The following is a 27,482-nucleotide window of genomic DNA, read 5'->3' on the forward strand; positions in this document are numbered from 1 at the left end:
CAAAACTGATATATAAAACAATATATAATTAATAACAAGAGTTAAGATGATTCAGTTATACATTTCAGGATTTGATAAAAGATACGACTCCACATAAAATCAATGGCTTCTTCCCAATGTGGGTGAAAGCAAATCAAGTGTTTGAATCAATTCTTCGTCAAAGGGTGTAACATTTCCTAAACCAATGTTCAATCCTCCAAGTGTGAGTGCATTTGAATTCAGATCGGGTATCCGTTTTGATCAACTGAAGACTGTGTTGATGTGCTGGTAAAAGTGCGGTGGTCTAACAGGTTGGAGGAGTCAATTGCAGGTCCTCGAAAGTTTCACGACAAGAAGGAGCTCTTGTTTTCGAAGCAAAAATCACTGACGAAGATCATTTGCATCGTCTTGCACGAATTCCACATCATTGATTCTTTAAGTTTGGCCACTTTTTTTCATAGGGAATGTGCTTTCAACTTAAAAATGTAAGAATGGTTTACTAATTATCGTCAGATAAATTGCCATCTAAACCAACAAAGAAGCGAAATGGAGGCACTATATATGAAATTGTGCATGCAGAACACCTAGGTCATTACATTGAAGGTGATTCACTGATATGCATTAATGTCATTCAAAACATATTTGCATTGAATTGGAAACTAATGAAGAGGCTTGCAATTATCCATCACATGTTAGGCTAGTAAGATTATTCCATCAAGCACATTTATTAGGTTTAGGAAGTCAATAAGATAACTAAAAAGATTAAGAGAACTAACTATCCAAGTGAACCACACAAAAGAGCAAGACAATGGAATAATAGTAATAGACAATATCTATATTAATAGCATTGGTGCATGGAGGTGTCAAGAGGAATTGCTTGGAAGTTTACTATATGCGATTGTTCTTGGAAGTTTACTATATGCGATTGTTCTTGAGAATGTAAGGAAGATTTTTTTGTGTGGCAGTATCAATTCTTCAATATTGAAGTTCCTACAGTCGAAAATATAATAATACTAGTCAATATTGAAGTTCCTACAATCGAAAATATAATAATACTAGTCAGTTATGTAAGGAAGACTTTTTTGTGTGGCGGTATCAATTCTTCAATAGTGAAGTTCCTACAATCGAAAATATAATAATAGTAGTCAGTTCAAAACTATACAGAGCATGCACGTTCACGACTATGTGAGCTTGGAGATGGTTTTAATTAAAATCATATTCATAATGAGGAAATTTGTGAATCCAAAAACCATTTACTTTTGCTTTATTTAATTAATTGGAATTATTTTAGATTATCTATCAATAATAATAATTAATTGGATTTTAATTCCATAAATTTTAAAAATTTAAATCCAATTAATTATTATTATTGATAGATAATCGAAAAAAAATCCAATTAATTAAATAAAGCAAAAGTAAATGGTTTTTGGATTCACATATTTCCCCCATTATGAATATGATTTTAATTAAAAATATCTCCAAGCTCACATAGTCGTGAACGTGCATGCTCTGTATAGTTTTGAACTGACTAGTATTATTGTATTCTCGACTGTAGGAACTTCAATATTGAAAAATTGATACTGCCACACAAAAAAGTCTTCCTTATATTCTCAAGAACAATCGCATATAGTAAGCCTTCAAGCAATTTGTACAACAAAACAACCCTGTAAAGTAGCTTCACTACCACTTACAAACAATAAATACTACACCAAAAGACCAACAACAAATACAACACCTAGTTCTAACCTAGCAATCTGCACATCCTTAATTAAGTATGAGAATTTGAAACATGTTTAGGAAGAACACTCTTCCTTCTTTGAACAATCATCCAAGATATGCCAATATCTAAATCTTCAGAATGAGGGAGGAGGGGGATCTCCTCAATTGTCACCTCCACCAAAGACATCTCATGCAAAGAGAGATAGTCTAGCCAAAAAAGTTGGGTACTGCAATGAGTTTCTAAACATATTAGAATAAGGGTTTCCACATAGCATATTGTGGTAAGGATGGGAACTAAAAGAAGAAGTTATCAAGGCATGATCTAAAGAATGAGAAGAGAAGACCATGATCTAAAGAATGAGAAGAGAAGACCATGATCTAAAGAATGAGAAGAGAAGACCAACCATCTTGAAAAACTCTCAATCCTAAGAAGACTTGTCAATTAGAAAGTCAAAAACCTTTATATTTAAGTGGTTGTTGTGTGCTTTCTTCCACCAACTACTCATGCCAAAGGAAAGACCCTTATAGTCAAGTGGTTGAGGTCAAGTCCTATCACCAAATCAATAACCCCATTATGAGTCTTGAAGATATATATGTCCACTAGAATATGAGCATGTGTGGAGTATCTCATGAAGGAAGCGGTGAGAGTCAACCCTTCGATAGTGACCAATCACATTGACAATGACTTCATAGGAATCTTCCTAAAACTAGAGAGGAAGATTAGATATATGTCCACTAGAATATGAGCATGTGTGGAGTATCTCATGAAGGAAGCGGTGAGAGTCAACCCTTCGACAGTGACCAATCACATTGACAATGACTTCATAGGAATCTTCCTAAAACTAGAGAGGAAGATTAGATAGTCTAACTCAAAATGGTTTGATATTAAGAGGTTCAAAATGAAGGTTGAAGGAGATAGGCCAAGGCTTGACAATGAAGAAGTGCTCTCTCCGCAGCCATCCCATCCCTGTTGTCAAGCACCAAGTCCTTGATTATTGAATATGCAAATATCACTGTGAAGAAACTTCTAGCACAAAGAAATGCCATTATTGAGAAGCTTCCCGAATTCAAAAACTCAATTGTGTAAGTTGGAAAGATTAGTGCATGAATTTTTAAATCTATTGACCAAGCCACGACAAAGATAAAAGTCTTCATTATCAATCATATTCTATCCACAAACCATGACTAGGGAGGATTATGAACAGGGGGTCAATTTTTTTCATGCAAAGGAGAGCAAGTAGGAACCTCCAAACCAACTACGGCCACATAGGATAGCGGGGAGCCACGATCCAAATCCAGAGCACCAAATTGAGCGTTCACATCACCATCAAGACCACAACTTGGAGATGCCATAATCACTTGCTCATGGGGACCCGATGCCAATACCAATCTCGGACACAATGTGACCACCACCAAGATAAGGCATACTGATGTCAAACAATCTAAGGATTCTCACCATTGCTCACGCCATTGCTTGAGATCACACCTCGACTAGGGTTATGGAGTGGCGAAATAGCAAGCGTTGAATGAAAAGGCAGGGTTCCGAAAACAAACAAGAGTGGAACCATTCAAAGTATCTTCTATAATATGTTAAATGCATCAATCGAAATATCATCTTCTATCCTATGTCATTTTAAAACTTTTTTTTAAAAAAAAACCATTCTTATACATTTTAGGTTGAATGTAATATAGGATTAGGAGCAATTCAATAGTATACATTTTAGGTTGAATGTAATATAGGATTAGGAGCAATTCAATAGTATAGTAGCTTGAAAAATCATGTTCTGGTGGGATAAGATTACCTTACAATCCTGGGATAGGATTACCTTAAAATCCTGTTGCCCACCTTCCCAATGGCTCGGCATGGTCTCCAATGCTCATCCGGGAGAACCATAAGATCTAGATTGGTCTTTTCAACAAGCTTAGAAATTTTATTCCTAGCAATGTGTCAAAATCGGCTGTTGGCAGGGTGTGCTTACAATTTATCGAGAGAAAGCTATAACCAACATGTAACTTCCATCAGATTAACTAAAAAGATTAGACTTTCAAAAATAGTGATTGATTCTAGAGTTCTTGGTCCCTTGGTCTTGTAGATGTTATTAAAATTCTTTTATTTGTTTGTTCAAACTGCAGGACTACCGTGTGAAAACTTTATCCCTGATACCAACCGATTCACTCCAAAAAAACTCAAATCACAAAGATCATATAAATTTGTATGGGCTGTTCAGATTAAACTAATGATGAATTATGATTTCTTTAATTACCTTTTCTTAGAGTCCTATTAACCTTATTTAGTTAATGGTGGGCAACAATTTTAAATTTTAAAACTGTTCAGAATAAACTAATGATGAATTATGATTTCTTCTTTAATTACCTTTTCTTGGAGTCCTATTAACCTTATTTGGTTAATGGTGGGCAACAATTTTAAATTTTCAAATTTCAAATGTCAAGGGCTAAGAGTGAGTACTAGCCCCAAAGGACAGGAGGGCTAGGTGACAAGAAATATTTCTCTGTTTTAAGGATTTGGTGAGGGGGGGTAAAAAAGTCGCATTTTGATTCCACTATGGTCAGGCCCCCAGCATGCTCGCCAAGAAGGGATGGGGCACACTGTTTATTATACAATCAAGATCGAATCAGGGGACTACGGTCAGGTCCACGGAAGCATGCTCACCAAGAGGGTACGGGGCACACTGTTTCTGATACAATCAAAATCTATGCAGTCTAGCTGGCCTCTTCCGAGATATTTTTGGTGCACACCCCTTTATCTTATTATGAGGGGTTCAACATTGAGATATTTGACCTTGATAATACAATCTGATCGTATTTGTCCCTCTCAAGTCCAAAAGAACGAATGAATGTTGGACTTTGTCAGTATCGTTATCTATTCATTGAAGATTTTATTGTTTCCAATGGTTGGGTTGCAACAAGGACTGCTGAGGCACTTTGTGGGTCCCGGACTATCAGAGACTGTATTCTAAGAGATGTAGGATAGGGGGGGCATCACAGAAGACAAAAAAAAATGCTCGAGGTCATCTTATCTTTTTGTTAAGTCTACCCCCAGATACATGCATTTGAGATTGCAACCTCCTGGTGAGAGGTAATCTTTATTATTTGCTAAAAACATTGTTTCAAGTTTTGTTTAGCCGTCATTTTTCCTTAACCTATGGCAACTATAAGTTTTGTGTAACAGATCAAGGACTTGGTTCAAATTGAAACTGCCTTATTTAATTATAAAACAAGAATACCCTAAAGCTGGCGATTCTTTAGAGTGATGGCCTCCATAATGACCCGACTTCAAACCGGTTGAACGTGCCTCACGCTAACGTGGGTCACACGTGTATGATGTTGGGTGCAAGTCAGACACTCGTTTAGAAACCCCTTGGGTGTAGGTTTCAGACACAATTTCAGAAACCTCCTTTACATTAATGCTGGATACGCCTCAATGAGGCTAGGTGCATGTCTCAGGTGAAGTTTAGCAACACCTGGCTTCCAAGCAAGGAGTGAAATGACTAGTGAATTGCAGAAATAGAAAATCTCTTGAGAGCAATGACATGCAACAAAGACAATATATATTGCTCTCATATTCGGTACCATGAAATCCCCATTGATAATGAATGCACTTAACAGAACTCAAAAACCATTTTTGTCCAAATGTCTCTGTTGCCACTTTTCCAACATCTTTTTATGGCTCCAAAATATCAGCAAGTACATTTTAGGTTAAAAAAAAAAAGTTTTAGGTAAACTTGAGTTTTTAGCCTGGTCTGGGGAAGGGGAGCTCTTCCCAATGGCTTTATCACTGAGACCACTATTGGAGGGCCTCAAACCCCCAGCAAAGGCCCACAGCCTGTAAGCGTGTTAGCCCAGTGGAGGCACACGGCCTGCCAGATCAGCGGTCCAACAGAGGCTGAACCTTGATGGCTGCCACAACAATGTTGTGACTTGACCACCGCATTGCACCCTCATCAGCAACTACAAGTTGCAAAATAAAATCTACAAGTACAAAATAAAATAATTGTTTAATCAAATAGATTTTTTATAGACAGGAAACTAAATGCTATTTATTTGCATTTTTACTCAATGGCTCTCCTTGTTGCACGGAAAGAGTAATAAAAAGGTAGTGACAAATGCAAATGATTCTCTATGAGAAGCAGATCTTATTCCCTTTTGATTAAATTAGCATGGCGATCCTTAGTGTTATCTTGTTATTTTGCCCTTAGTGTTATCTTGTTATTTTGCCCGACTGTTTGCTTCAATTTTAATCATCCCAGAAGACCTGGCATCTTGCTGATGTGCACTAAAATATTTCAAGCAAATAAAAACTCTCAGAGAAAAATGTTAAACCACATTGTAGGGCGCCATGGATTTGAGGTCAAAATGAGTTACACATTTCGCTTCTAACCATAGGAGACATAATTGCAAATATTTAGAACTTCAAAATGGATAAAACAACAAAAAATCTCATAACATTTGATTACAGTAGTAAAAATTGGTGATGTTACAACTTTAAGTGTATCCAACAGGAAACTTGAAAACATAGAACAAGAGATTCTATGACGAGACTGGATTTTCAGATTTACTACATTTTAGGGCGTCATGCATTTGAGGTCAAAATGGGTTACACATTTTGCTCCCAACTATAGGAGACATCATGGCAAATATTTAGAACTTCAAAATGGATAAAACAACAAAAATTCTCATAATTTCTCATAACATTTTATTACAGTAGTAAAAAATGGTGATGTTACAACTTCAAGTGTATCCAACAGGAAACTTGAAAACATAGAACAAGAGACTCTATGACTGGATTTGATTTTCAGATTTGCTAGTCATTTACATATACATCTAACTATCTAAGCCAAGGCTGCTGGTCTGTACACCATTACCAGGTCCAGTACAATAAAAAATTATCAGTCCAAACTGAGGGTTGAGAAATAAATGCATGCAAGAACCGACAATGCCAGCTTACATCTAAAATGCTCCATTCTTTCACTCTCTCCTCACTGTATAGCCACTTATGTTTTTGTGCAGATAAACTAATTCTACAGACAAGCCACTTGCTCTGTAACTTAGTTTTCCTCGTACAGAATGTCAACTGCAGTGCGAAAGGAGATAGTGAAGGAAGAGATGAGCATCACATAGCAATCGATATTTTGATAAGTTCTAAGGATAAAAGATACAGTGAGTCATTTTCTGCCTCTGGACCTGATAATTCTTGATATGGCAGTTAAAAGGATTTTTCTACAAAAATATTGAAGACGGAAAATCCCAAAAAATACAAATAGATAATACAATCCAACAATCAACTTAGATTTGATGTTCAAGCAGGAGGAGCTGTTTCTGCTCTCCTAAAGAGTTAGATGTTGCGGCTTCAACGACCTATACACATAAAATAGCACACGTCATGAATATGTTCAGAAAAGAGACAATGTATAGCTGCAGAAACAAAATGCAATTAGATATCGCAAACCTTGAAGCCAATATTTCTGTACAATTGCTGAGCAATCTTATTGTTCGTATTTACATGAACAAAAACATCCTTTAGTCCTGTAACAAAGATAAAATTAAGAAAAAAATTAATTCAATCCAGATGCCCTACAAGGTTTATTCAAATATGCATCAACAAAACTCTGGATGAAAATAGAGAATGAAATATCTACCAGAAGATTTAGCAATTTCGATAGCCAGTTGCAACATGTTACTTCCTATCCCTTGTCTGCGAGCAAACTTTGCAACACATACATTGGCTACATAGCCATAGCGATGAGAACATCCAGATTTACTACCACTCATGTATATTGAGGATCCCGCTTGTTCCTGATTTGCATTCACAAATAGCTTAAGGTGTAAGTCAAAAAGAATGGAACCTTGAGTACTCACAATGCCAATAGAAAGCATTACTTCAAATATCTTAAGGATCCAGACATAGCATCTTATATCATGTACTAACCCCAGGAAAAGTTTCTCCTTGCAATAATTGTCTAATGCTTAAATCAAGTGTCCCTACTATACTGTTCAAAACAATGCGTCTTTTAATTTTAACTTCCTTCTTAACCTGTAAAAAGCACAGAAACATATCAAAAAGAAACTATAAATTGCAGACAACCAACCAACCAATCCAAATATTCTCTTTTATATACAGACATACTATACTATACATACATACATATGTGTGCATATGTGTGTCCTTTCCAAACTTCATAACAGCCATAACAATATTCATTTGAAGACAGATATGTAAGTATTTAAAGAAACTGAATATGATTTGAGGAATACATTATAACTATAAGTAGTGCTAGTCCTTACTGCAACAATGCAAAAACATTTGAGGTAGTGACCATCCCTTCCAAAGCACCGTCGCTTCAGGGCATTAAACTCCTGTCAAAAACAAATTGCCATCAAACCATGCACATCCAATATAGAGAAAACAATACAATCTAAATTGGTAAACAAGCATACATTCTCTTGAGCTTAATAACAGTCATTCAAGTATAGTAGATTACCTTTATTTCTTATTCAAGTTCCTTAAACAAGACATGTCAACATAGAGAACAATCACCTTTAAAATGAAACTTCTATCTGCAGGTCGATTAGAAGCATGCAGAAAAGTGGATATACCAGAATCATTGCTGTGATGATGAACAAAATGCATCATCAGATATTGATTACAAATATACATTTTAAGGTACAGTTACTAGGTGAGCAAAGAATTGTGGCATACTGTAATAATAACCCTTCTTTAGACCGGTTTGAAGAAATCTAGTGGAATTTTAGGTTATTTTCAAATTAAGATAAAGTTTCCAGGAGGAAAAATATTTAAAAACTAGTGTATTTGCCAATTTGTTGATTTGACATCACATGGTGTGGGGCTACAGTAACCAGCACATAACACGTACACGGTTTGTTCCATTTTTTAACAAATGATGCCTATATATTTATAACATTATATGATATTGCCAATCACCTATCCTTAACATCAAGTATTCAAATGTGAACCTGGAGCTAGCCAGCAAAATTCTCCTACGTCTATGAATTATTAACTACCATCAGGCAGCAGCGACCATAAAAGTTATCACTATGACAAAAGTTCACTTGTGTCATTCACAGATAAGCATCTCGAAACTCTCAAACATGTAGTCAAACAAACAATGTAACCCTTTATACATACATCCCTATGCCTCAGATAGGTATTTAAGTGTAGAAACAGTCCAAACCAAATTTCAAAAATACAAAATCTGGCTTCTAACTGGACAGATTCTCCAACTTGAACAGTATAAATCTATGTTCCACGGGGATGCGTCCCCTAGCATTTTTCCCTCGTACCCATATCCAGGACGAAATGGGGATGAGGGGACGGGATTTTGACATTTCCTGAGCATTCAATTTTTTGCAAAATCGCAGGGGACGTTTCCAGGACGGGTTTTGGGCAGTAGGGGACTCCCAGGTTTTGGGCCGTAGGGGACAGCAAGAAGTCCCTGGGATGACAGGTCGTCCCAGGGACTTCTTGGGGATGTCGTCCCAGGGACTTCTTGCTGTCCCCTACAGCCCAGATTTTTTTAGTGCCCAAACTAAAAAGAAAACACATTTTTAATTTAAAATAGAGGTCCGGCTGGCCCCACCAAGAGGTCGTCCCAGGGACTTCTTGGGGATGTCGTCCCAGGGACTTCTTGCCGTCCCCTACAGCCCAGATTTTTTTAGTGCCCAAACTAAAAAGAAAACACATTTTTAATTTAAAATAGAGGTCCGGCTGGCCCCACCAAGACCCCAAATAAACATTAAAAATTTAAAATATAACAAACCCTAACCTAATGCATAAAACAAACAAAAGGAAGAAAAAGACACTCATTTTGACATTTGCAAAATAGGAAAAGAGCAGCAAGAAGAGAAGGAGTAGCTAGTTAAGGAGTGAACTCAGACAGAGACTCTAGCTCTGATTTTGATTTAGACTCCTAGTCTTAGACCTACCATGTGCTGCTTATGGACAGCCATATATTTTCTTAGTTTATCTTAACATTATGATGTACAGCTGATTATGGACTTCTATGTTTTAACTTTTCTATTTACAGTTTATGTCATTTCATAGTTATGGATGTTTAATATTTATCATTTTATGTCTATTATGGATGTTTATGACATATGTTTGTTGGCAATGATTAATGAAAGCATTTGAATTTTGGTAAAATGTTTGTCAATTCTCTCGTGAAATCTCAATTCAAGTCTCATGCAATGTATTAATGTCTATAATGAATGCTTTACCATTGTTATGATATGCATATTTGAAATTTGAAATTTCTCTATATATGTAAAAAACCCCCCTATTTTTTTAACAGTCATCCCCTGCCGTCCCCCCGAAAATGACCCAAAAGTACCCCCGTACTGGAAACACGTCCCGGCCGTCCCTGTCCCGGAAACTCGGTGGAACATAGGTATAAACAAAATGCATTGAAAGGCACATAATGAATTAGAATATACATAACAGTTTGATTACCGAATGTGGTTGTGTACTAGAGCATACTCACATCAAGCTCAACTATAAATGGTTTCAGCTTACAAACATCACATTTAAGCATATAAACATCATGAGCTCTAGACTCGCATGCTGTGTCAGATAGCACAGAAAGCTGATCTATGTATTTTTCAACTTCATTAAGCATAAGGATTTACATTATAGTTGCAGACTTCACCATTCATTGACAAGAGCATCTAAAAAATAATGAAGCATAACAGTTCCACCTAAATGACTCCATGCAAGTCAATGTGGCATACATTTATATGCAAGCAAACAAGGGAACCACAGCAAAATTTGAACTAATCAAACTTAGTAGCAAATGGCATTCATGTTGTTAAACGATGCATATTGTCATAATCAGATCTTCCATAGACAACTCATGTTCAAAGAGGTTTTATTATATTGAATTGAAGGGGGAGATTTTACAAATTATATGACTTGAAAGCCAAAAGCCTCAGTATATAAAAAAAGAATAACCAACCTGTTCTGCAAATTGTCTTTTGTGGCTATCCACATAACTGTCATGAAAGAAAAGATATTAAATCTCAGTATTTTATATAACAAAGATTAAATATCTATCTGGCGAGAAATCAAAAACTTCAATATCGAAATCTATATTACATTCCTCTGTATACAGTTTACACCAATGTAAAATGAACAAAGAAGAGAAAACATGAAATTGCTAACAGAAGATGGGAAAAACAAACCGAAGATGTCGCTGGTCCTCCCAGTGACTTTCTGCACGCAACCATGCTGCTGTCTACCATTTAACATAAGGCCAGCCACAAATGAGTCACTCTGGATATATCAAATTATCAAGAGAAAACAACAGCATTTTGCAAAGTTTAGAACTGACCCAATACTCTTCATCCAAGATAGCTTCCCGGGCCACAAAATTGCCAAAAACTTTTCTATAACGGGTCTTACAGTCTTGATCTGTGGGTTGCAATCTGTCAAATGAAAGATCAGATAAGCCTGTGGTGTCAACCTGGGGTGTTGTTGAGTCCTGAACCCCTGGAGCACTGTTGCTGCATCGTATTATAGCACACTTCCATGTTCGCTTTTTTGAAATCCTCTGCCTGTGAAAACATAAATATCAGAAAAGCTAAAGGCTAGGCGAAATTACCATTAAAGACAAGTATCCAATAGATCTAAACATTAATTCTTTAAAACAATTTAATAAATTAAATTGGGCTAAAGCAGAATGTTGCCAGGAAGAAACCCAGGTTCAAAACCTAGTCGGGTTACATTAAGTTGTCATGAGCGAGACTCATAACTAAATGTATGCAGTTAAAGCTAATATTAGTGGTTAGGTTTCGTCACACACTGTGTTATCCGCTTTAATGAACCTTGTGAAACTCTATCATGTAACAACTGAAATAGCTTAGAGCTCTGAATATACCATCCAGTGTTAATGAGGTTCAGAACCCTCAAGAAAATGAAGATCCAATCTCCTTCCTTCCTTAAATGACTGTACATCCTCAAATGTAGGCTGTCCAGTGGGTCCTTGAAACTTAAGATTACAACAGCTAGCTCAGTATGCAACCAGCAAACACAAGTGGCCACTACAAGACATCAATTCAAGTTTCCTTCACTTCATTAGAATGCAAAGGTCCTGATCACTGATTCTCACACAGGACTTGAAACAAAACCGCTACACAATTCCTTGCATAATATCTTTATGCAGGCCCGTTGAAAGCAAATGCAAAAATCAGATGCATGATGGGATTCATAAAAGAGCAAATACAGTACCTTTCAAATATAAATCATCTCCCTAACAACAAATATAAGAAATTAGGCACTTCCAATTTCAAGCATTTTTTCCTGGTACAAAAGGGAACAATTCTAGGTTCAAAAACTCCAAGTTTTGATGTGTCCCCACATTACCAAGAGTCAAGCGATGATTAATAATGTTGTCTTGATATAATACATCCTCTCATCCAAAGGGTTTGTGATGAGTTGTTGTGGTAATCACAATTTCATATTGTGATTTGAGGTTCATATTCACCACCACAAGAAATGCAACAAGGTTGTGATGTAATACTATAAAGTACATCTGACTGTGGCCTGTGTTGTACAATCTTCAAATGTGATCCATTAGAATCGCAGTTCCCCATTTCCCCTTTAAATTCGGCAGCAAGGGAAACTAAGAACCAAGATATTCATAAAGGTATAGAATTGGCAGATCTTACGAATAAGTATTATAGACTAAGATTTTTAATAAATATTAACAAAATTACTTTAAAATTTAGATTTGTGTTGCATTTAACTATAATTTCCTGATTGCAGAATGTTGTTTTGAAAATTTTATGGAAAAATGAGACAACTGACCAAAGATATGCATTAAAATTTCCGTCTTTAACAGTTCCAAATAAATACACTTACCAAACAGACTCTTCCATTAATGTAAAATCTGTCTCTGTAGCAACATGCTTATGAATACATAGAAATGACCCACAATTTTTTTTATTAGAGAAAACAATTTAAAACACAGTAACACAAAAGCCAGAAATATTGAATAGCTACACAGATTTCAAAAAGGGCTAGCTTCAGAAAAAAATATTGAACAGAACAATTCCATCAGATATTGAAAATTCATTCAAATCCAAAACATCTATTAAGAACAATTTAAAACACAGTAACACAAAAGCCAGATATATTGAATAGCTACACAGGTATCAAAAAGGGCTAGCTTCAGAAAAAAATATTGAACAGAACAATTCCATCAGATATTGAAAATCCATTCAAATCCAAAACATCAATTAAGACCCCAGAAAAAAAGCAGGCACAATTATTTGATTTCGCATACCTAACAGGAGATATGGATGATGTAATGGCAAAGGCCGCTTCCCTTCTTTTACCACAGTGCAATACCGGCATACCCCCATACATCAAACCCGGTGATTTTAACATTGCATAACACCTCTTAAAATCTCAATATAATAACAAGAATCCCCGATATACTGGCCGCCCTCTGTACCAATATAACCACTTCATAAAATCTCAGTAAAATTCACACCCATTTCATATATATTCACACCATTCACACCCACTTCATAAAATTTTGGGATAGTTCACATACACTTCATAAACATTCACTAAATCTTCGGAAAATCCTCAGCCACTTTACAAACATCGGGGAAATTCACATCCACATCATAAATTCTTCAAAAAACCACAACGTATTGACAAAATCTCATGACAAATCATATCGAAGTCATGATTCTGTTCTCAAAAAGAAAGGGAGCAGGGAATGAAATTATATCGTTTCCCTTTCAGATTTGTAGTAGGCTTCTCCCTTCCCTTGGCTACATTTTTCCTTTCCCTCTTTTGAGAATTACCTCTATATTTGCTGGCCTGCATTCATACCATCCAAACGGCGGGTAAAGCTGGAATACAACGATGAGTCAAAATCAAACAGTGTTTACCAGAATCCCTTTAACCTTACTTCAGCTAAACTGTTGGTTGCAAGTTACATGGTTCTTCATTTAGGATAATGATCGATCCAGCAAACCACAGAAAACAATATATCCACTGTAGCATAAATCCACTACTAAATTTGGTGTAGGGTTGAAATTTTGCCACCTGGTAACTTATTTACTAGGTTTCGTGGCTGGAGTTTAAGTTTTCCCATGCCTCGTTGGATCTTAATTTTGTGTGTAGTAGATAACTAGCGTTTATCTTAAGTCTACTCTATACAATGTACTTCTATATATATTAAAAAAAATTATTTAATAACAATTATTTTTTAATACTATAACAATTAAATTAATAATAATACTATAATTAAATATATGATAATAATATTATTATAAATATTAATATTATAAATCAAAATAATATTTAATCTAAAAATACATATAAATATTCATACTATTATAATAATATTAATACATAATTACAATAGTAGTACATAATGTTATTGGGATAGGGCTAGGGATTGGGTTAGGTTTAGAGTTGATTTTGGGATAGAGTTAGGTTTATGATTGGATGATAAAGTGTGAGTAGATCAATTTGAGTTAGATTAAAATTTCAAATTATGGTCTAATTAAGGTTGATGTTGAGTAGTAATGTTAAATGATCATTTATGCTATGCTTATCTTAATGGTTTACTTATGATAAATTATTAAAGTATTTTATTATTTTTTATATTATTATTATTTATTAATCATTACAATATTATATTTTTATTAATATATGAATATTATATTATTACATTCATATATGGATGTCAAAATATCTCTTAATAAAAATTAAAAGCAAATAATTTGAGGTGTGTGTTTTTTATAATAAAGCAGCCAAAACAAGGGGGCTGACCTGGAATACACATCAAGCCTCAAAGAGAGCATAACCAACACACACACAGCTGCCAAACGACAGTCAGCCAATCCTTATCTTAATCATCAAAAACATAAACCACTTGCAGCTATAGAATAACCCAAGATTGATAACAATCTTGTCCATATAGCAACTTAAACAGAAGATAACAAAAAAGAAACTAACCTTAAACCATCTATCCTTAGAGGTAAGCATAATGTTCAAACTATAATAAAGAAAGAAAGTAAAGAGAGTCTTAACAAGCCTCCTAGGGTTGATAAAGAAATTAAACATAGCAAGGATCCAACCGATCCTGAAACGAAAACTAGAACAAAAAAGGAAAGCATCACCAATTAATCATTTTTTCCAGCTCCCATGTGCTAGGAGAGCAACAATTCGGTCCAATCTTCAGCAAGGAATTCAAACAGTTCCTTCGTGGTGTCACCTTCCAACCCACCCTGGTTCACTTTTTCCTGGTGCAACAGGCACATTGTAGTGGTCGAGGAGTGCATGACTTTAATGGCAAATTTCGCAATTTTGCTGACATGGGAATCCAAATAGTCCAACTTCTTCTTCACACCGTTCAGGTCCTTGGAGATAGCTTTACACCCTATACAATGCACCACCTCCTCCTTCTTTCCACCTTCAACAACAGTCTGACCGCCCTCAGACTTCCTCCCATCCTCCTCAGAGATATGATTATGAGGGGGGGAAGTGGTAGAAGAAGGGGAGGTGTTCTTATTATCTTCCTTTACGATCTCAGAGTCAGGGGCATTGGTATCCAGCTTAGAAGACTTTGAGCCCTCCATGGCCTCCATATCATCCTCAGCCTTATCACTTTCTTCCTTCTCAGAATCTTCCTCACCGTCTTTGGCATAGTTCTTCCTCACACCAATTTGTTTCATACGGGGTTTACTAGCAAATATATTGGACCTCCGAGGGGTCACACCGTCCTCCGTGTTAGACTCAACTAACAGGATCTTGGGTCTTTCCTGGGTTTTTTGGAGGTAGCTTTGGTAGCGAAAGGATTACATTTGTTTTTCTCCCAAATTTTAGGGGAAATGAGAGGGGCATGGTCAGGGGATTGACATGGCATATTAGGCTTTTTCGAGGTCTTTTTATTTCCTTTTTTAGTACCAACAGGGGGGGCCTGGTAGTAGGGAGCGAGCTGGACAAAGATGGGTTTAGGCGGACACAGGGCCCGGTGGAAATTGTAGAGCCGAAACATTAAACCCTGGTGAAGGATGGTGAAATTGTTGTCCTGACTCATGCAATGACGAACCTCTTTAACAGTGGATTCCAAAGCATGAAGTAAAAAGAACGGAAAGGAAATAGTATCATGGTTGTGAAAATGATTGAGCAACGGGAAGTGGTAGTAATAGAAAACCCCATATCTTCCCTCAAGGGTAAAATATTTCATGATAATTTTACACACCTAGTCCCACGAATAAGGTAGGCATTCTCTGTTGAAACCCCCACGCAGCTTAACTAGTTCCTCACCCTTTTTGTAGAATATGTTCATACTGGTCTCATATGTGACCCTGTTGGTTTTCTTCCACTTCCTTCCCTCAGTAGAAAGTCCCGTAGCTTGGGCAATGACATCTTCATTAATTTCAAACGAAATATCCCCCATAACAACTCTCTTGTCTTTCCAACTACTAACAAACTGCATGGAGAGGTTTTCATCAAACCCAGCCATGGCTTCCATGAACGAGATAATGCCCCCTTCCTTGAAATACATCCAAACACATGGGTCATTGCGAAAGCATTCATCAAACAATGTTTGATTCAACCCGGACTAAATCCCCCCCATATCAGCTTCCTCCAGAGTGATGTTGGTAAGCAGCGCAGAATTGGTAATGGTTTTGCAGAGGGAGAAACCTGAGTGAAAGGTAAGAATGATCGACAAAATTTTAGCCAAAGTGTGGTGAAAACTGCAATAATTATCTTTTATGGTGTTTCCCAAGGCATGCGTTTGCCAGCTCAGATAAGCATGTGAAAGGACACCTCTTAACTCGTCCGACAACTTGCAAAGATCTTTATTATGGAGAAATCTCAAGTTTTAGTTATAGAAATAAGTGTTGTACTTGCTATGGTCTATCAAGTTAATGATTAAAAGTTGAAGCTGCAATCCTTCGGTAACACAATTATAGGTGGTCGGACACATCAATGCCAGATCAGAGCGGTGGAGAAAATGGGGACCACCGATAGCCACCTTGGCATAACCCACCCAGTTCAAATTTGAATTTCCCTCCTACATCTTGACATCGCAGAAGGGCCAAAACGTTCACCCATAAAATAGGACAAAGCAAATCATTGGTTAGTAATGAAATTTTGATCTCTTCCTATGAGGGATTTCTATATGTCAGAAAGCGATTCCAGGTGTCTCTGGCACCTCATACCTTTCATCTCAAGGCCTGCCACAGCTAGGGAGTCTGCCACTGAATTTACCTCTCTATAAATATGTTGAATTTGAAATTCCTCAAGCCAAACAATCATAAACCATATGTCCTTGAGTATGTTGCTAATCATCCAGCTAATACCAGAAACACCTTTAGTCGCCTCAATAATCAGCGTAGAATCCCCTTCAATGATCAATCTTTTAGCATTAATATAGAGAGCCAATTTAAGCCCCCAGAAGAGCGCTAAGGCTTCATCCATGTTAATCGAGGCAGAGCCAAAATTCCCAGCATAGGCCAGAATCAGGTTGCCCAGGCTATCCCTTAAAATTCCACCTCCCACCGCAACTCCACTGCAAGCGGTACCATCAAAGTTAAGTTTGAACCATGAGGGGGACAAGGCTGACCATCTAGTGTTGAGCCTCTCCATCCTTTTAGAATTGTCATATCAGAGGAAGCCGTTAGGCAGATTCCATGTCCTAACCCAATTGCAATCCATCACCAAAGGGACAGATTGCGGTTTTTTCCATTTGCAGACCAAAGCGTTCTCCCTAAGGAGCTTTTTTGTTATGCCAACCACTGTGTCAACAGAGTTATTAGTATCCCGAAAGATCTGGTTGTTCCTTTCCTTCCAGATATTCCAACAGATATGAGGAGGGATGAGTTTCCAAAGCTGTCTAATCAAAGGGTGAGCATAGGGGCACTTCCAATTGCTAATAAATTGTTGCAAGTCTTCCAAGAAGGTCCATGCAATGTTGAATTTCTGTAAGACTTTGTGCCAGACCATAGAAGCGAAGGGGCAATGAATAAATAGATGATTTATGCTCTCCTCAGCACAATTACACAGAACACACCGATTGGCTAACAAGAAGCCTCTCCTTTTAAGGTTATCAATGGTAAGGATCTTCCCATGCAAAGTTGTCCACCAAAAAAAGTTTATTTTAGGGATAAGCTGAGAATTCCAAACTTCTCTCCAATTGTAGCAGTTGTTCGCAAGAGCGAACAGGAGATTATAGGCCAACTTAACACTGAAAGACCTAGAGGGATTATTAGCCCAAACAAACTTATCAACATGAGGGAATCGAGGAATCCTGACCTCCTCAAGAAGAGATTGTAATTGCCCCGCCAAATGGCCCCAATGAGTATTATCTCCTAGACCATCAGCAAGCCTTAACCAACAGTGAGAGGGGGATATGTAATTCATCACTAGAGGACCAAGCGAGTCCTTGAGGGTTCCCATGAGGCAACTAGAGCGGGAAGAGGCCAGGGGTCTATTGCCAATCTAGTTGTCCTTCCAGAATCCACTTTAGACCTCCCTTAAGAAGCTTTCGGTTTTTGACAATGTTGTTCCATATCTTTGATCCAAAGAGGGAGCTCATGAGAAGATAGAAGGGAAGAGAAGGGGGTGTGATTGATATACTTAGCCTGCATAATCTTGCACCGGTCAGCTCTGTCCTTCACAAGATTCCATCCAATTTTAGCCAGCAAAGCCTTGTTCAAGTCCAAACATTTTTTGATCCCTAGGCCTCCCATGTACTTAGGTTTGCACACCACCTCCCAATTGACTAGGCTGAGTCTAAATTTTTCCTCCATCCCCGTCCACATAAAACTTCTTTGGATTTTCTCAAGTTTCTCAGCCATAGCAATGGAGATCTTAAATATTGCTAGAAAATAGATTGGGACACCTTGAAGAGAGGCTGATAGAAGTTGGAGTTTGCCAGCGCTACTCAGGGTTTTTCTAGTCTAGCCAGCAAGTTTCTTTTGCATTCTTTCTAAGATGGACTTCCAGAATTGGGGGGTGACCTCCTTAATTGTGAGGGGAAGTCCCAAGTAGGAATCGGGAAGATTAGTAGCACAACATCCAAGAATTTGCATAAGTTTACCTTGGAGATTCCTATCCATGTTGAAAAAATAAACTTTGCTCTTATTATAATTGATAAGTTGTCTTGAGGCCAAGGCGTAATCCTCCAACAAGTGTTTCCATTCTTTAGCTTCAATAATAGACTACTTGCGAAACAAGAAGGTGTCATCAACAAATTGTTGCATAACCATCGGCGGAAGGGTAGAAGCCGCTTTCACCCCCGAGATTCTTCTATTCCTGATTAAGTGGGAGAAGTTCCTGCTCAAAACTTCTGCCACCATAATAAACAAATAAGGTGAGAGAGGGTCCCCCTGCCTTAGGCCCTTCCCAGCCTTGAAGAATCCCCAAGGGGTGTCGTTGACAATCACCAAGTAGTGAACACTTTCAACTGCCACCTTGATAACATTGAGGAACCTTTCCCGGAATCCCATCTTGGATAGAACAACATATAGGAAATTCCAGTTAACTTTATCATAAGCCTTAGAGATGCCAAGTTTAAGAGCCATACTTGGGTTGCGACTCTTCTCCATGGAGTGGATGACCTCATGGGTAGTTATGACTGCATCGAGGATCTACCTGCCCGGAACAAAACCCCTCTGAGAGGGGCTAATACATCTATCAAGAAGGGGTTTGATTATGTTGACAACAACTTTAGAGAAGATCTTGTAAACCAAATTGCATAGGCTGATAGGGCGATAATTAGTTATAAACTTAGGATCTGGAACTTTGGGAACCAATACAATGAAAGTGTTATTCAATTTCTTTAGAAGGTTCCCAGTGTGAATGAAGTCCCTGGTATCTTTGATTAAGTCATACTTCACAGTTTCCCAGAACACCAGCAAGTATGTTGGAGGGAAGTCGTCAGGTCTTGGGGCCTTAAAGGAAGCCATCGCAAAAACCGCCTCTATAACTTCATCTTCAAACACTTGGCACATCAGTAGCTCATTGTCAGCATCATTCAGGACTTGAGGGATAAGATTGAGAAGCTTATCACTAACCTTAGTAGGTTTGCTCGCCCTGTCATTAGTGTAAGCATTAGTAAAGAAAAGAGAAGCCCATTTCCCAATCTCGTTATTCCCCACCAATTCTTTAGAATGGAACAGATAGTGTTTCTCCTTTTGTGCTTTGAGGTAGACCTATGAAAGAAGGAGGTGTTCCTATCCCCCTCAATTAACCACTGGATTCTCGATCTTTGCTTCCAATAGATCTCTTCAAGGCTCATGATTTCTTTGCGTTTTTGTCTCCAACCTTCCTCCTCTTTGTGGATATCCATTAAGGTTATCCCCTCCGCAATGGTTCTCTGGAGGCGGTCCAAATTGGTTTCAACTTCCTTCTTTCTCTTAAAGATATCACCAAAGGAAGATTTATTCCAGGCTCTGACGACCCTTTTGATTATCTCTAGCTTTTTAGAGATTCTAAACATAGCAGAACCTTGAACAGGGGAGTTCCACCAATTTTGTATACATTGTTTGAAGTCCGAGTGAGAGTGCCACATAATCTCATACCTAAATGGTATGGGGCCCGAGATCGGCCTATCAACCCAAGAAAGGAGGATTGGGGAATGGTCAGAGATAGTGCGAGGAAGTGTTACCAAGGTCCCACTTAGCAGAGATCAGAAACCTATCCAACTTGATCTGAATCAGATTAGAGCCTTTTCTGTTGTTAGACCAGGTGAAAGGATTTCCTTGAAGGTCTAGAAATAGCTCATTTTTTTCTAATGAAGTCAGCAAAGTCAAGCATGCTATCACTGTAATCAGTTAGACCACCTAACTTCTCGGAGGGAAAAAGAGGGGTGTTAAAGTCACCGACTAAGATGAACATTGCCTCCTTATTATTAGTCATGAAGATATAGATTTCCTCCCAGACTAGAGCCCGACCATTTCTAGTATTAGGAGCATATATGTTGAAAAAGTACCATGAGAAGTTGTTCATAGTGAACTCGGTAGCAAGAAAGTTGTGAGAAAGGCCAACAACGTGCCCATCCAACTTGCTCTTATTCCAGAGAGTCACAATTCCCCATGAAGCTCCTTCCACCTCACTATAATAGAAGGCAACACCAGGCCATATACTGTCCACAAGAGAAGCAAAATTTTGATAGGTCATTTTCACCTGCTAGATTAGAATAATATCAACCTTATTGGTTACTATGCATTGCTTAAGAGCATACTACTTTTGGGGGTTGTTTAAGCCCCTTAAGTTCCATGAAAGGAACTTCATTTCTTGCCTTTTTGAGATGTCTCCAGAGTTAATTGTCATCCACTGGCAATTTCTCTAGCCATTACCTTAGTTCTAAGGGTCCTCTCAGAGGGTCTGCTTGGTTTAGAGTCATTTCCAACATCCGCCTTCTTATTTCCTCTAGTTTTTCTTTTTGGTTCTTGCCATTCCTCTTTTGCTTTATCCACAGGCGAAGACGGGGCAGATCGACTACCTTGAGAAAGAAATGTCACAGTAAATCTCCCCAATAGATCTAGTAGTTGTAGAAGAGGAGGTCGAATCCAAGACGTTCACTTTGGGAGGCGTGGGGCCAACCCCTATACACCATATACTCCTCCCGTTTTCCCCCATAGTATTGGGATTCAGCTACATGAGCACATTCAAAGTAGTCTCGTTGTACCCTTTCTTCTCTTTGAAGCACTCTTCAACTTTCAGTCCTTCTTGTTCTACCTTCCTCTGGACATCTCTCCCTCTTCTAAGTCTAGGTCTAAGCAGCTCCCTAAGGAGAGATGTGTCGCCTTGGGGTCAAGGATCTTCATCATATTAAGAATACCCTCCAAGAAGGGGTAGCCCTCCTCAATAGGAAGTTCAGAACCATCCTTTTCCTTCAAGTCCTTGACCTAGTCCTCATTATTGTCAGTAACCGGGGGATTGGGGGGGTAACATTCAAATTCGCCTCCACATTGACAATTCCTGGGGAGGACAGCTTCTCCTTCTGTTTTTCCTCCGGAGGCGGAGGGGTCAGACAGTTAGCAATCACATGACCATGTTTTCCACACCTTTGACAATAAAGGGAGGCATTCTCGTAGACAATAGCTTGCGTCCATTTACCCCATTTAGATTTGAGAGCTATGAAGTTAGGGAGGGGGTTGTTAACAGCCACATTCACACATAGGCGAGCATAAACAAGTTTGGACTTCTGGATCGTCACATTATCAGTAGCAATGAACTGACCAAAAGAGTTGCCAATCCATCTAAACATGGTGGCATCCCAGAATTCCAAAGGGAGGCCAGGGAGTCTGATCCAAACCAACGCAAGTCTGAGGAGGTTTGCACTAGGGTCAAAACCCGACTTCCACTTAGAGAGAGCTAAGCAGTGTTTGTCGTAAGACCATGAACCAGACATAATGTAAATAAAGTCTTCTTCAACAGTGAATCTGAATAAAAAGAGCCCACCCGACATAGAAGAGACAGAGACGCTACCTTTTAGTTTCCATCTGGAACCAACCCATCTTCCGACCATGTCTATCGTGGGTCTAAAGGCCAAGAATCTCCCCACTAAGCAAAGGTGTAGGGAGGAGGAAATATTATCCATAATATTGTCGAGGAGACAAATCTCAGGACCATCCTCACCAGTAGTTATCTTTGGCAGTAGATTCGATGACCCCAACTTAGTATTTCCAACAAGAGAACCTTTCCATGTGCTCACTTGAGCCTCCCCAGGCAAAGGCCCCACACCATCAGTCTTGGGAACCTTGCTAAGAGAATCCAAGTTAGAAGTCTCATGTGGAATCTTCACATGGGAGGGAACCTTGTGCAAAGCCACATTACAAGCCTCCATGACAGAATCACCAACCAAGGGAGCCCACCCAGCACTCTAAGAGTGCAACACGAGTGCCAGATCCGGACACAACTGCAGGTTAGTAGGGGGGTCAGGTTCCAGGGAGGATGGGACCTCCCCTGCGAAAATGACAACCATTGCAAAAATTCAAAATTATGGTGAGCGAGAAAGTTGCAGAGCAGGCAAAATATTGAATGTTTTTGAGGTGTGTGTTTATGAGTGTTAATGAAATTAAATTTAATTAAATAAATAAGAATTAAAAAAATAATTTACATAACTAAAATAAATTAAATTAAATAACTCAAATAAAAATAAATTAATTTACTAAAATTAAATTAAATAATTGAAATTAAATTGAATAACTTAAATGAAGTAAATTAAATAACATAATAAAATTTAAGCTAATTAAAAATTAAGAACTGTTTAAGAATTAAAAATAATTCAAAATGAATTGAATCAAACAAAATAAATTAAATTGAATTGAATAATTTAAAATAAATTAAATAAAATAACTTAAATGAATTGAATTAAATAATTTAAATTAAATTAAATTAATTAAGTGCAATCATTTAGATTTGAGTTTTATAATAAATTAAATTATATTGAAGCTAATTAAAATAAGTAATTAAAAAATGTTTAAGAATTAAAAAATAAATAAAATAATTGGGTTTCACCCCATAGTGCAGCTGTACTGTTGCAAGCATCCTTCAATGGAGGTCGTGAGTTTGATGCACGGGGCTTGGCCCCTCTCTGCCTCGTCGTTTCACACCGTCCGTCGTTGCTTCGGTTTGTTGATGAGGTAGACATCCAGATAGAGGTTTGCTTTGGTCAGAGAGGTAGTTCAGTGTTGGTGCACGTCGAGGAATCTGGAGCGTGCTCATTAGTTGATTGCTCTTCGTTCGTTGGCTAGGGAATTAGCAGTTGTACTCTCAAGTTGTGTAGGGTGCTTCAAAGAGGATGCCTTGGCCCTCGATTCGGAGATGAGGTCCTCCTTGTGATCTCACTTCTTCACAGCTCTAGTCAAAAGCGCTTGAAAAGAAAAAGATAAAGAAAAAGAAATTAATTAAACAAATATTCACTAAACCAAAGCCATTGTGATGTCGCAGTTGCAACGCTTTCCCCGACCTCTAGGGTTACTGAAAGTTTCCACAACCATGATGTTGTCTCCTAAATGTGGTGACAACCTTATGGAGATTTGGCACCTAATAATGGTGTTTTGTGTGGTTTTGGGCAATATTCCTTTGTTCCTTCTATGGGTGACTCTCATCCTATTGATGATGGTTTTTTGCAAGGAGGTGATGTTAACTATGCTTCATTACTTAAAGACAATAACTAGTTTGGGAGGAAGCAATGTTGGAAGGGCACACATATGAAACATGTGAATGTGGCAAATAAGGGTTATTTTGGTACAAGGATCAATGAGAGAGAGGTCTCCAAAGGAGCAATGTTGCCCCTTTTTCAGGGTGAACTAGCAGTTGATAGGCCAACTGTGAGTTTTGATGCAAAAACCTATAATGAAGTGAAGGAGAACGAACTGTATTTTGCTAAAATGGGGTTGGTTGGGTAGTTTCAAGGTTTTTGGCCAAGTTGGTAGATTTACACAAGTGGATCATGGAGTGTTGACACCCCATCTTGGAAGGGGGTGTGCAAATTTACCCTAATGTGTGGGGTTTTTTTGTGGTGGTGTTTGATAACGAGCAAGAAATGAAGAGAAACCTCTATGAGCATCTTGGGAATTGAGAGAAGAATCACATACTTTTATTGAAACCTTGGTATCCAGCTTTCAACCCTACCACAGAGTCTTTTGATAAAATTCCTGTAGTGTCCACCCTTGATTTGACCTATTTTGACTAGAGTTTACTTTTATATTATGCTTGATAGACTTATCTAGACTATATTTGATGTTTTGGATGATTTTTACTCGTGCTTCAGTTACTTATTATTGATGTTAGACACAATTGGATGTATGCTATTTTGATGATCTATATGGATGTCAGTACTGTCATTATTGATCATGTGATTTGATGATATATGTATTCGATGGATTTTATATGCTCACTATGTGATGGATTATTGATAGATTAGATTTATCATGGTTTTGATGATTATGATTATGCTAACCCTACTTCATGATTACATTTGATGAGATGTTTATGAGATGTGTTTGACTATTGTTTGATTGTCTTCGTGACAGAGATGATTCCACATCACTCATTGAGAGCGAGATGTGTCATCGCGATTCTCTATCACTTGCTTGTTCTATATATGTATATGTATATGTTGTATTGTCGTTTTGTGGTTGCAAGACTTTACAGGTACTAGACATCGACTCCACCTGGTTTCACATGTTTGAGTGTGTCTTTAGTACCAATGATGTGTGGTTCGAAGATGGCATGAGTTCCCTTCACATACTCTAGGTCTAAGTTGTTCGCCGTGAGTCGTCAACATTTTGGCATAATTTGCCATGTCAGTTAGTAAGCTTGGTCTTCTTGGTGTTGTGAGTACGGTTAATGATGGTTGATTTACTTGATTATGTTAGAGTAATTATGTGGCTCTTGATGTGTGGTTTTATATTTAGTAATGTTTATTTTAATGTATTTAATTTATTAGTTTCAAATATTTAATTATTTGATATTTATATTTATTTGATAATTAACGTTTATTGATTTTATGATTATTTAATATTTGGTGAGCTTTATTGTTGTTTAATATTTATTTTATATTTGTGATTTAATTTTTAATGGTATTTGATTGTTTAATTATTTATTTGATATCTAATATTTATTTGGTTCTTTAATTTATTTTATTAGCCGTTGGTTTATTTAATTTTAATCCCCATTTGGATTATTTATTTATAGCTTATGTTTATTTAATAGTTTGACTTTTATTTCCCAAGTGGGGTGTATGAACACATTAAATTAATAATAATAAAACATTCTCACTTTGTTGGATAAGTATATTTTATATTTACTATACCTACCCTTTACTCTCATTGGCTAAATTCAAAATGGGAGAATAAATTATAATATATGGTGGGTTGGTAAAATATATTCTAAAATGAAATATTTTGATTGGACAAGATTGAGGCTAGGGTTTTTTATTATTGTTGCTTTTTATTTTCATTCCCGTGATGGTTTTTGGGTTGGGCTATTCTCTGGAAATTTTTCTTGTAAGCATTTTTCCCTTGGCTTTGGATTTTTTACTCTTGGTTTTTGGCTGGAGCTTGGTTGGATTTTGGCTTGGCTTTGTGGGAGCTCTTCTTCATCTTCACTCCATCACTTCAGGTTGTAGGTTGGAGTTCTTTTACATTTACATTTTGATTTATAATGGGTTTTTTGTATGCTTCGTGTCTGAACATTGTTTTCGGGAGATGGGTTGAAATATTATGTTCTGATTATAGTTTTAATATAGTTTGGAGTTTATATTTGGGAAGAAAACTTTATGTTATTTGAGATTTTATATAGTTTCTAGGAATAATATTTCTGGTTGTCTGATGATGCCATTTCACGGCTCTATAAAAATTTTGTATAAGCTTGGGTTGTTGAATCTTTTGTTTGTATGGGAGGTTGAATGGATTTTTCCCCTTTGTGAGTCTTTTAGTCTAAAGGTGTTTGGATTTGGTTTCATTGGTTTTTCTGTGAGTTTGAAGTGGTTCTGTATGCATATTGTCATGAAGAAAATTTGGTTGGATCTTGATTTATAGTTAGAATTGATTTACCTTGTTTATACCTTAATGTTCCTTGTTTTTGGGCGTCACTATTCATGTATTTTTCGAGCCCTTTGGTTAAGTTTGGATTTTTATATTTTACCTGCAAGATTTCTGAGTTTTCCGTGTGATTTGTGTAAAAGTGTTGTTTCAATGAATGCGTTGTCTAAATGTGTAAATGCGTTGTTTTGTATTGTGTTTGCGCTATTTTGCACAACATAAGCATTGTCTTAGAAGATGTAAGCGTGAATCTGGGAATGCATGCATTGTCTTAGAGGATGTAAGCATGAATCTTGGAATGTTTGCGATATCCTATGAAATGAAACCGTTGTTATATTTGACAGAAGCGTTGTTCTATGGGATAAAAGCGCTAAAGTGTCTATATTATGTATTTTCTCAGTTTTGGTCATTTTTGAGGTATTATCCCGAGTTGACTTTTGTACCAGATGCTTTTATTGAGGTCTGCTAATATTTTCCAGTTTTTGGGTTTGATCAGTTTTGATGTATTTCGATCATTTAATGTATATTTTCCTCTTCATGCCTTTGTGGATATTTTAGACTCTCTCCATGTTGATAAGCCATGGTTATTTTAGATGATTATAATATTATTTTGGATTAGCAAGTGAGTTGGCCTTGTTGTGATGTTATCTTCTTATCTATTGGCAGATTTAATGGCTTTGATATGCTTTGTATTTATTGGCCAAGAGGCTCATTTTGTTATATTTGATGTTGTTGTAGCCTTGCATATGTTGTGAGAGTATGTTTTGAAGTTATTGGTTGCATATGAGTGTTATTTTCATGTTTTATTTCAGTTAGAGCCTCTTGTGATTTATTGTTGGGCCATATTAGGGGGAGTGGGCTTCCTTGTGATGATTGGGGTCATGAGAGATAGGCTTGCATGAGGTTCCTTGTAAGGATGCACGAAGTCTAGAACACCAGGGCACATTGGAGTTTACCATGATTTGTAAATAAGTGATAACCTAATAATTGATGGGTTGGGTAGCTAGATTAATTAATAAGATGATAAATAGATTTGAGCCTCATGACTTAGTCCTAGGGAGGGTGTTTTAGGATAAGCATGAGAAATTTGTGAAGACGGTAAGCTAATCTCCCTTAGTCTTGCATAGGTTGAGATGGCTCCACATGTCCATCAGGCTAGTGCCTTATGTTATTATGTTTTGAGGATGGCCTGTGATGACACTCCACTCCTACATGTGTTC

At 37.3% G+C, this 27,482-nt stretch overlaps 1 protein-coding gene across 7 annotated transcripts; it reads right to left on the reverse strand.

Annotated features, from left to right (window-relative positions):
* Positions 1 to 6,389: 6,389 nt before the first annotated feature.
* On the reverse strand, positions 6,390 to 13,754 carry LOC131044797 (GCN5-related N-acetyltransferase 6, chloroplastic). 7 transcript variants are annotated; one of them, XM_057978231.2, is made up of 10 exons: positions 13,014 to 13,748; positions 11,061 to 11,283; positions 10,912 to 10,960; positions 10,686 to 10,722; positions 8,255 to 8,324; positions 7,972 to 8,073; positions 7,646 to 7,750; positions 7,356 to 7,512; positions 7,166 to 7,242; positions 6,390 to 7,074 (listed from the first exon to the last, which is right to left on the reverse strand). In XM_057978231.2, exons 1-10 carry the CDS (start codon positions 13,115 to 13,117, stop codon positions 7,003 to 7,005), a joined length of 996 nt encoding a protein of 331 aa, XP_057834214.1. In that variant the 5' UTR covers positions 13,118 to 13,748; the 3' UTR covers positions 6,390 to 7,002. The 7 variants fall into 7 exon arrangements, with proteins under 7 accessions (XP_057834214.1, XP_057834215.1, XP_057834218.1 ...); XM_057978232.2 differs by having other exon boundaries at positions 8,002 to 8,073; positions 13,014 to 13,737; XM_057978235.2 differs by lacking the exon at positions 7,646 to 7,750 and having other exon boundaries at positions 8,002 to 8,073; positions 13,014 to 13,754.
* Positions 13,755 to 27,482: the final 13,728 nt, after the last annotated feature.

The sequence above is a fragment of the Cryptomeria japonica genome, chromosome 8 (genome assembly GCF_030272615.1).
Source record: "Cryptomeria japonica chromosome 8, Sugi_1.0, whole genome shotgun sequence".
In the NCBI taxonomy this organism is placed as follows: domain Eukaryota; kingdom Viridiplantae; phylum Streptophyta; class Pinopsida; order Cupressales; family Cupressaceae; genus Cryptomeria; species Cryptomeria japonica.

Coding starts and splice junctions, on each gene's coding strand:
- LOC131044797 (XM_057978231.2), bottom strand. CDS start 13,117: ATGTTAAAATCACCGGGTTTGATGTATGGGGGTATGCCGGTATTGCAC. Junction 11,284..13,013: donor TCATCCATATCTCCTGTTAG/GTATGCGAAATC, acceptor ATGTTTTCACAG/GCAGAGGATTTCAAAAAAGC. Junction 8,074..8,254: donor ATAGAAGTTTCATTTTAAAG/GTGATTGTTCTC, acceptor TGTTTTTGACAG/GAGTTTAATGCCCTGAAGCG.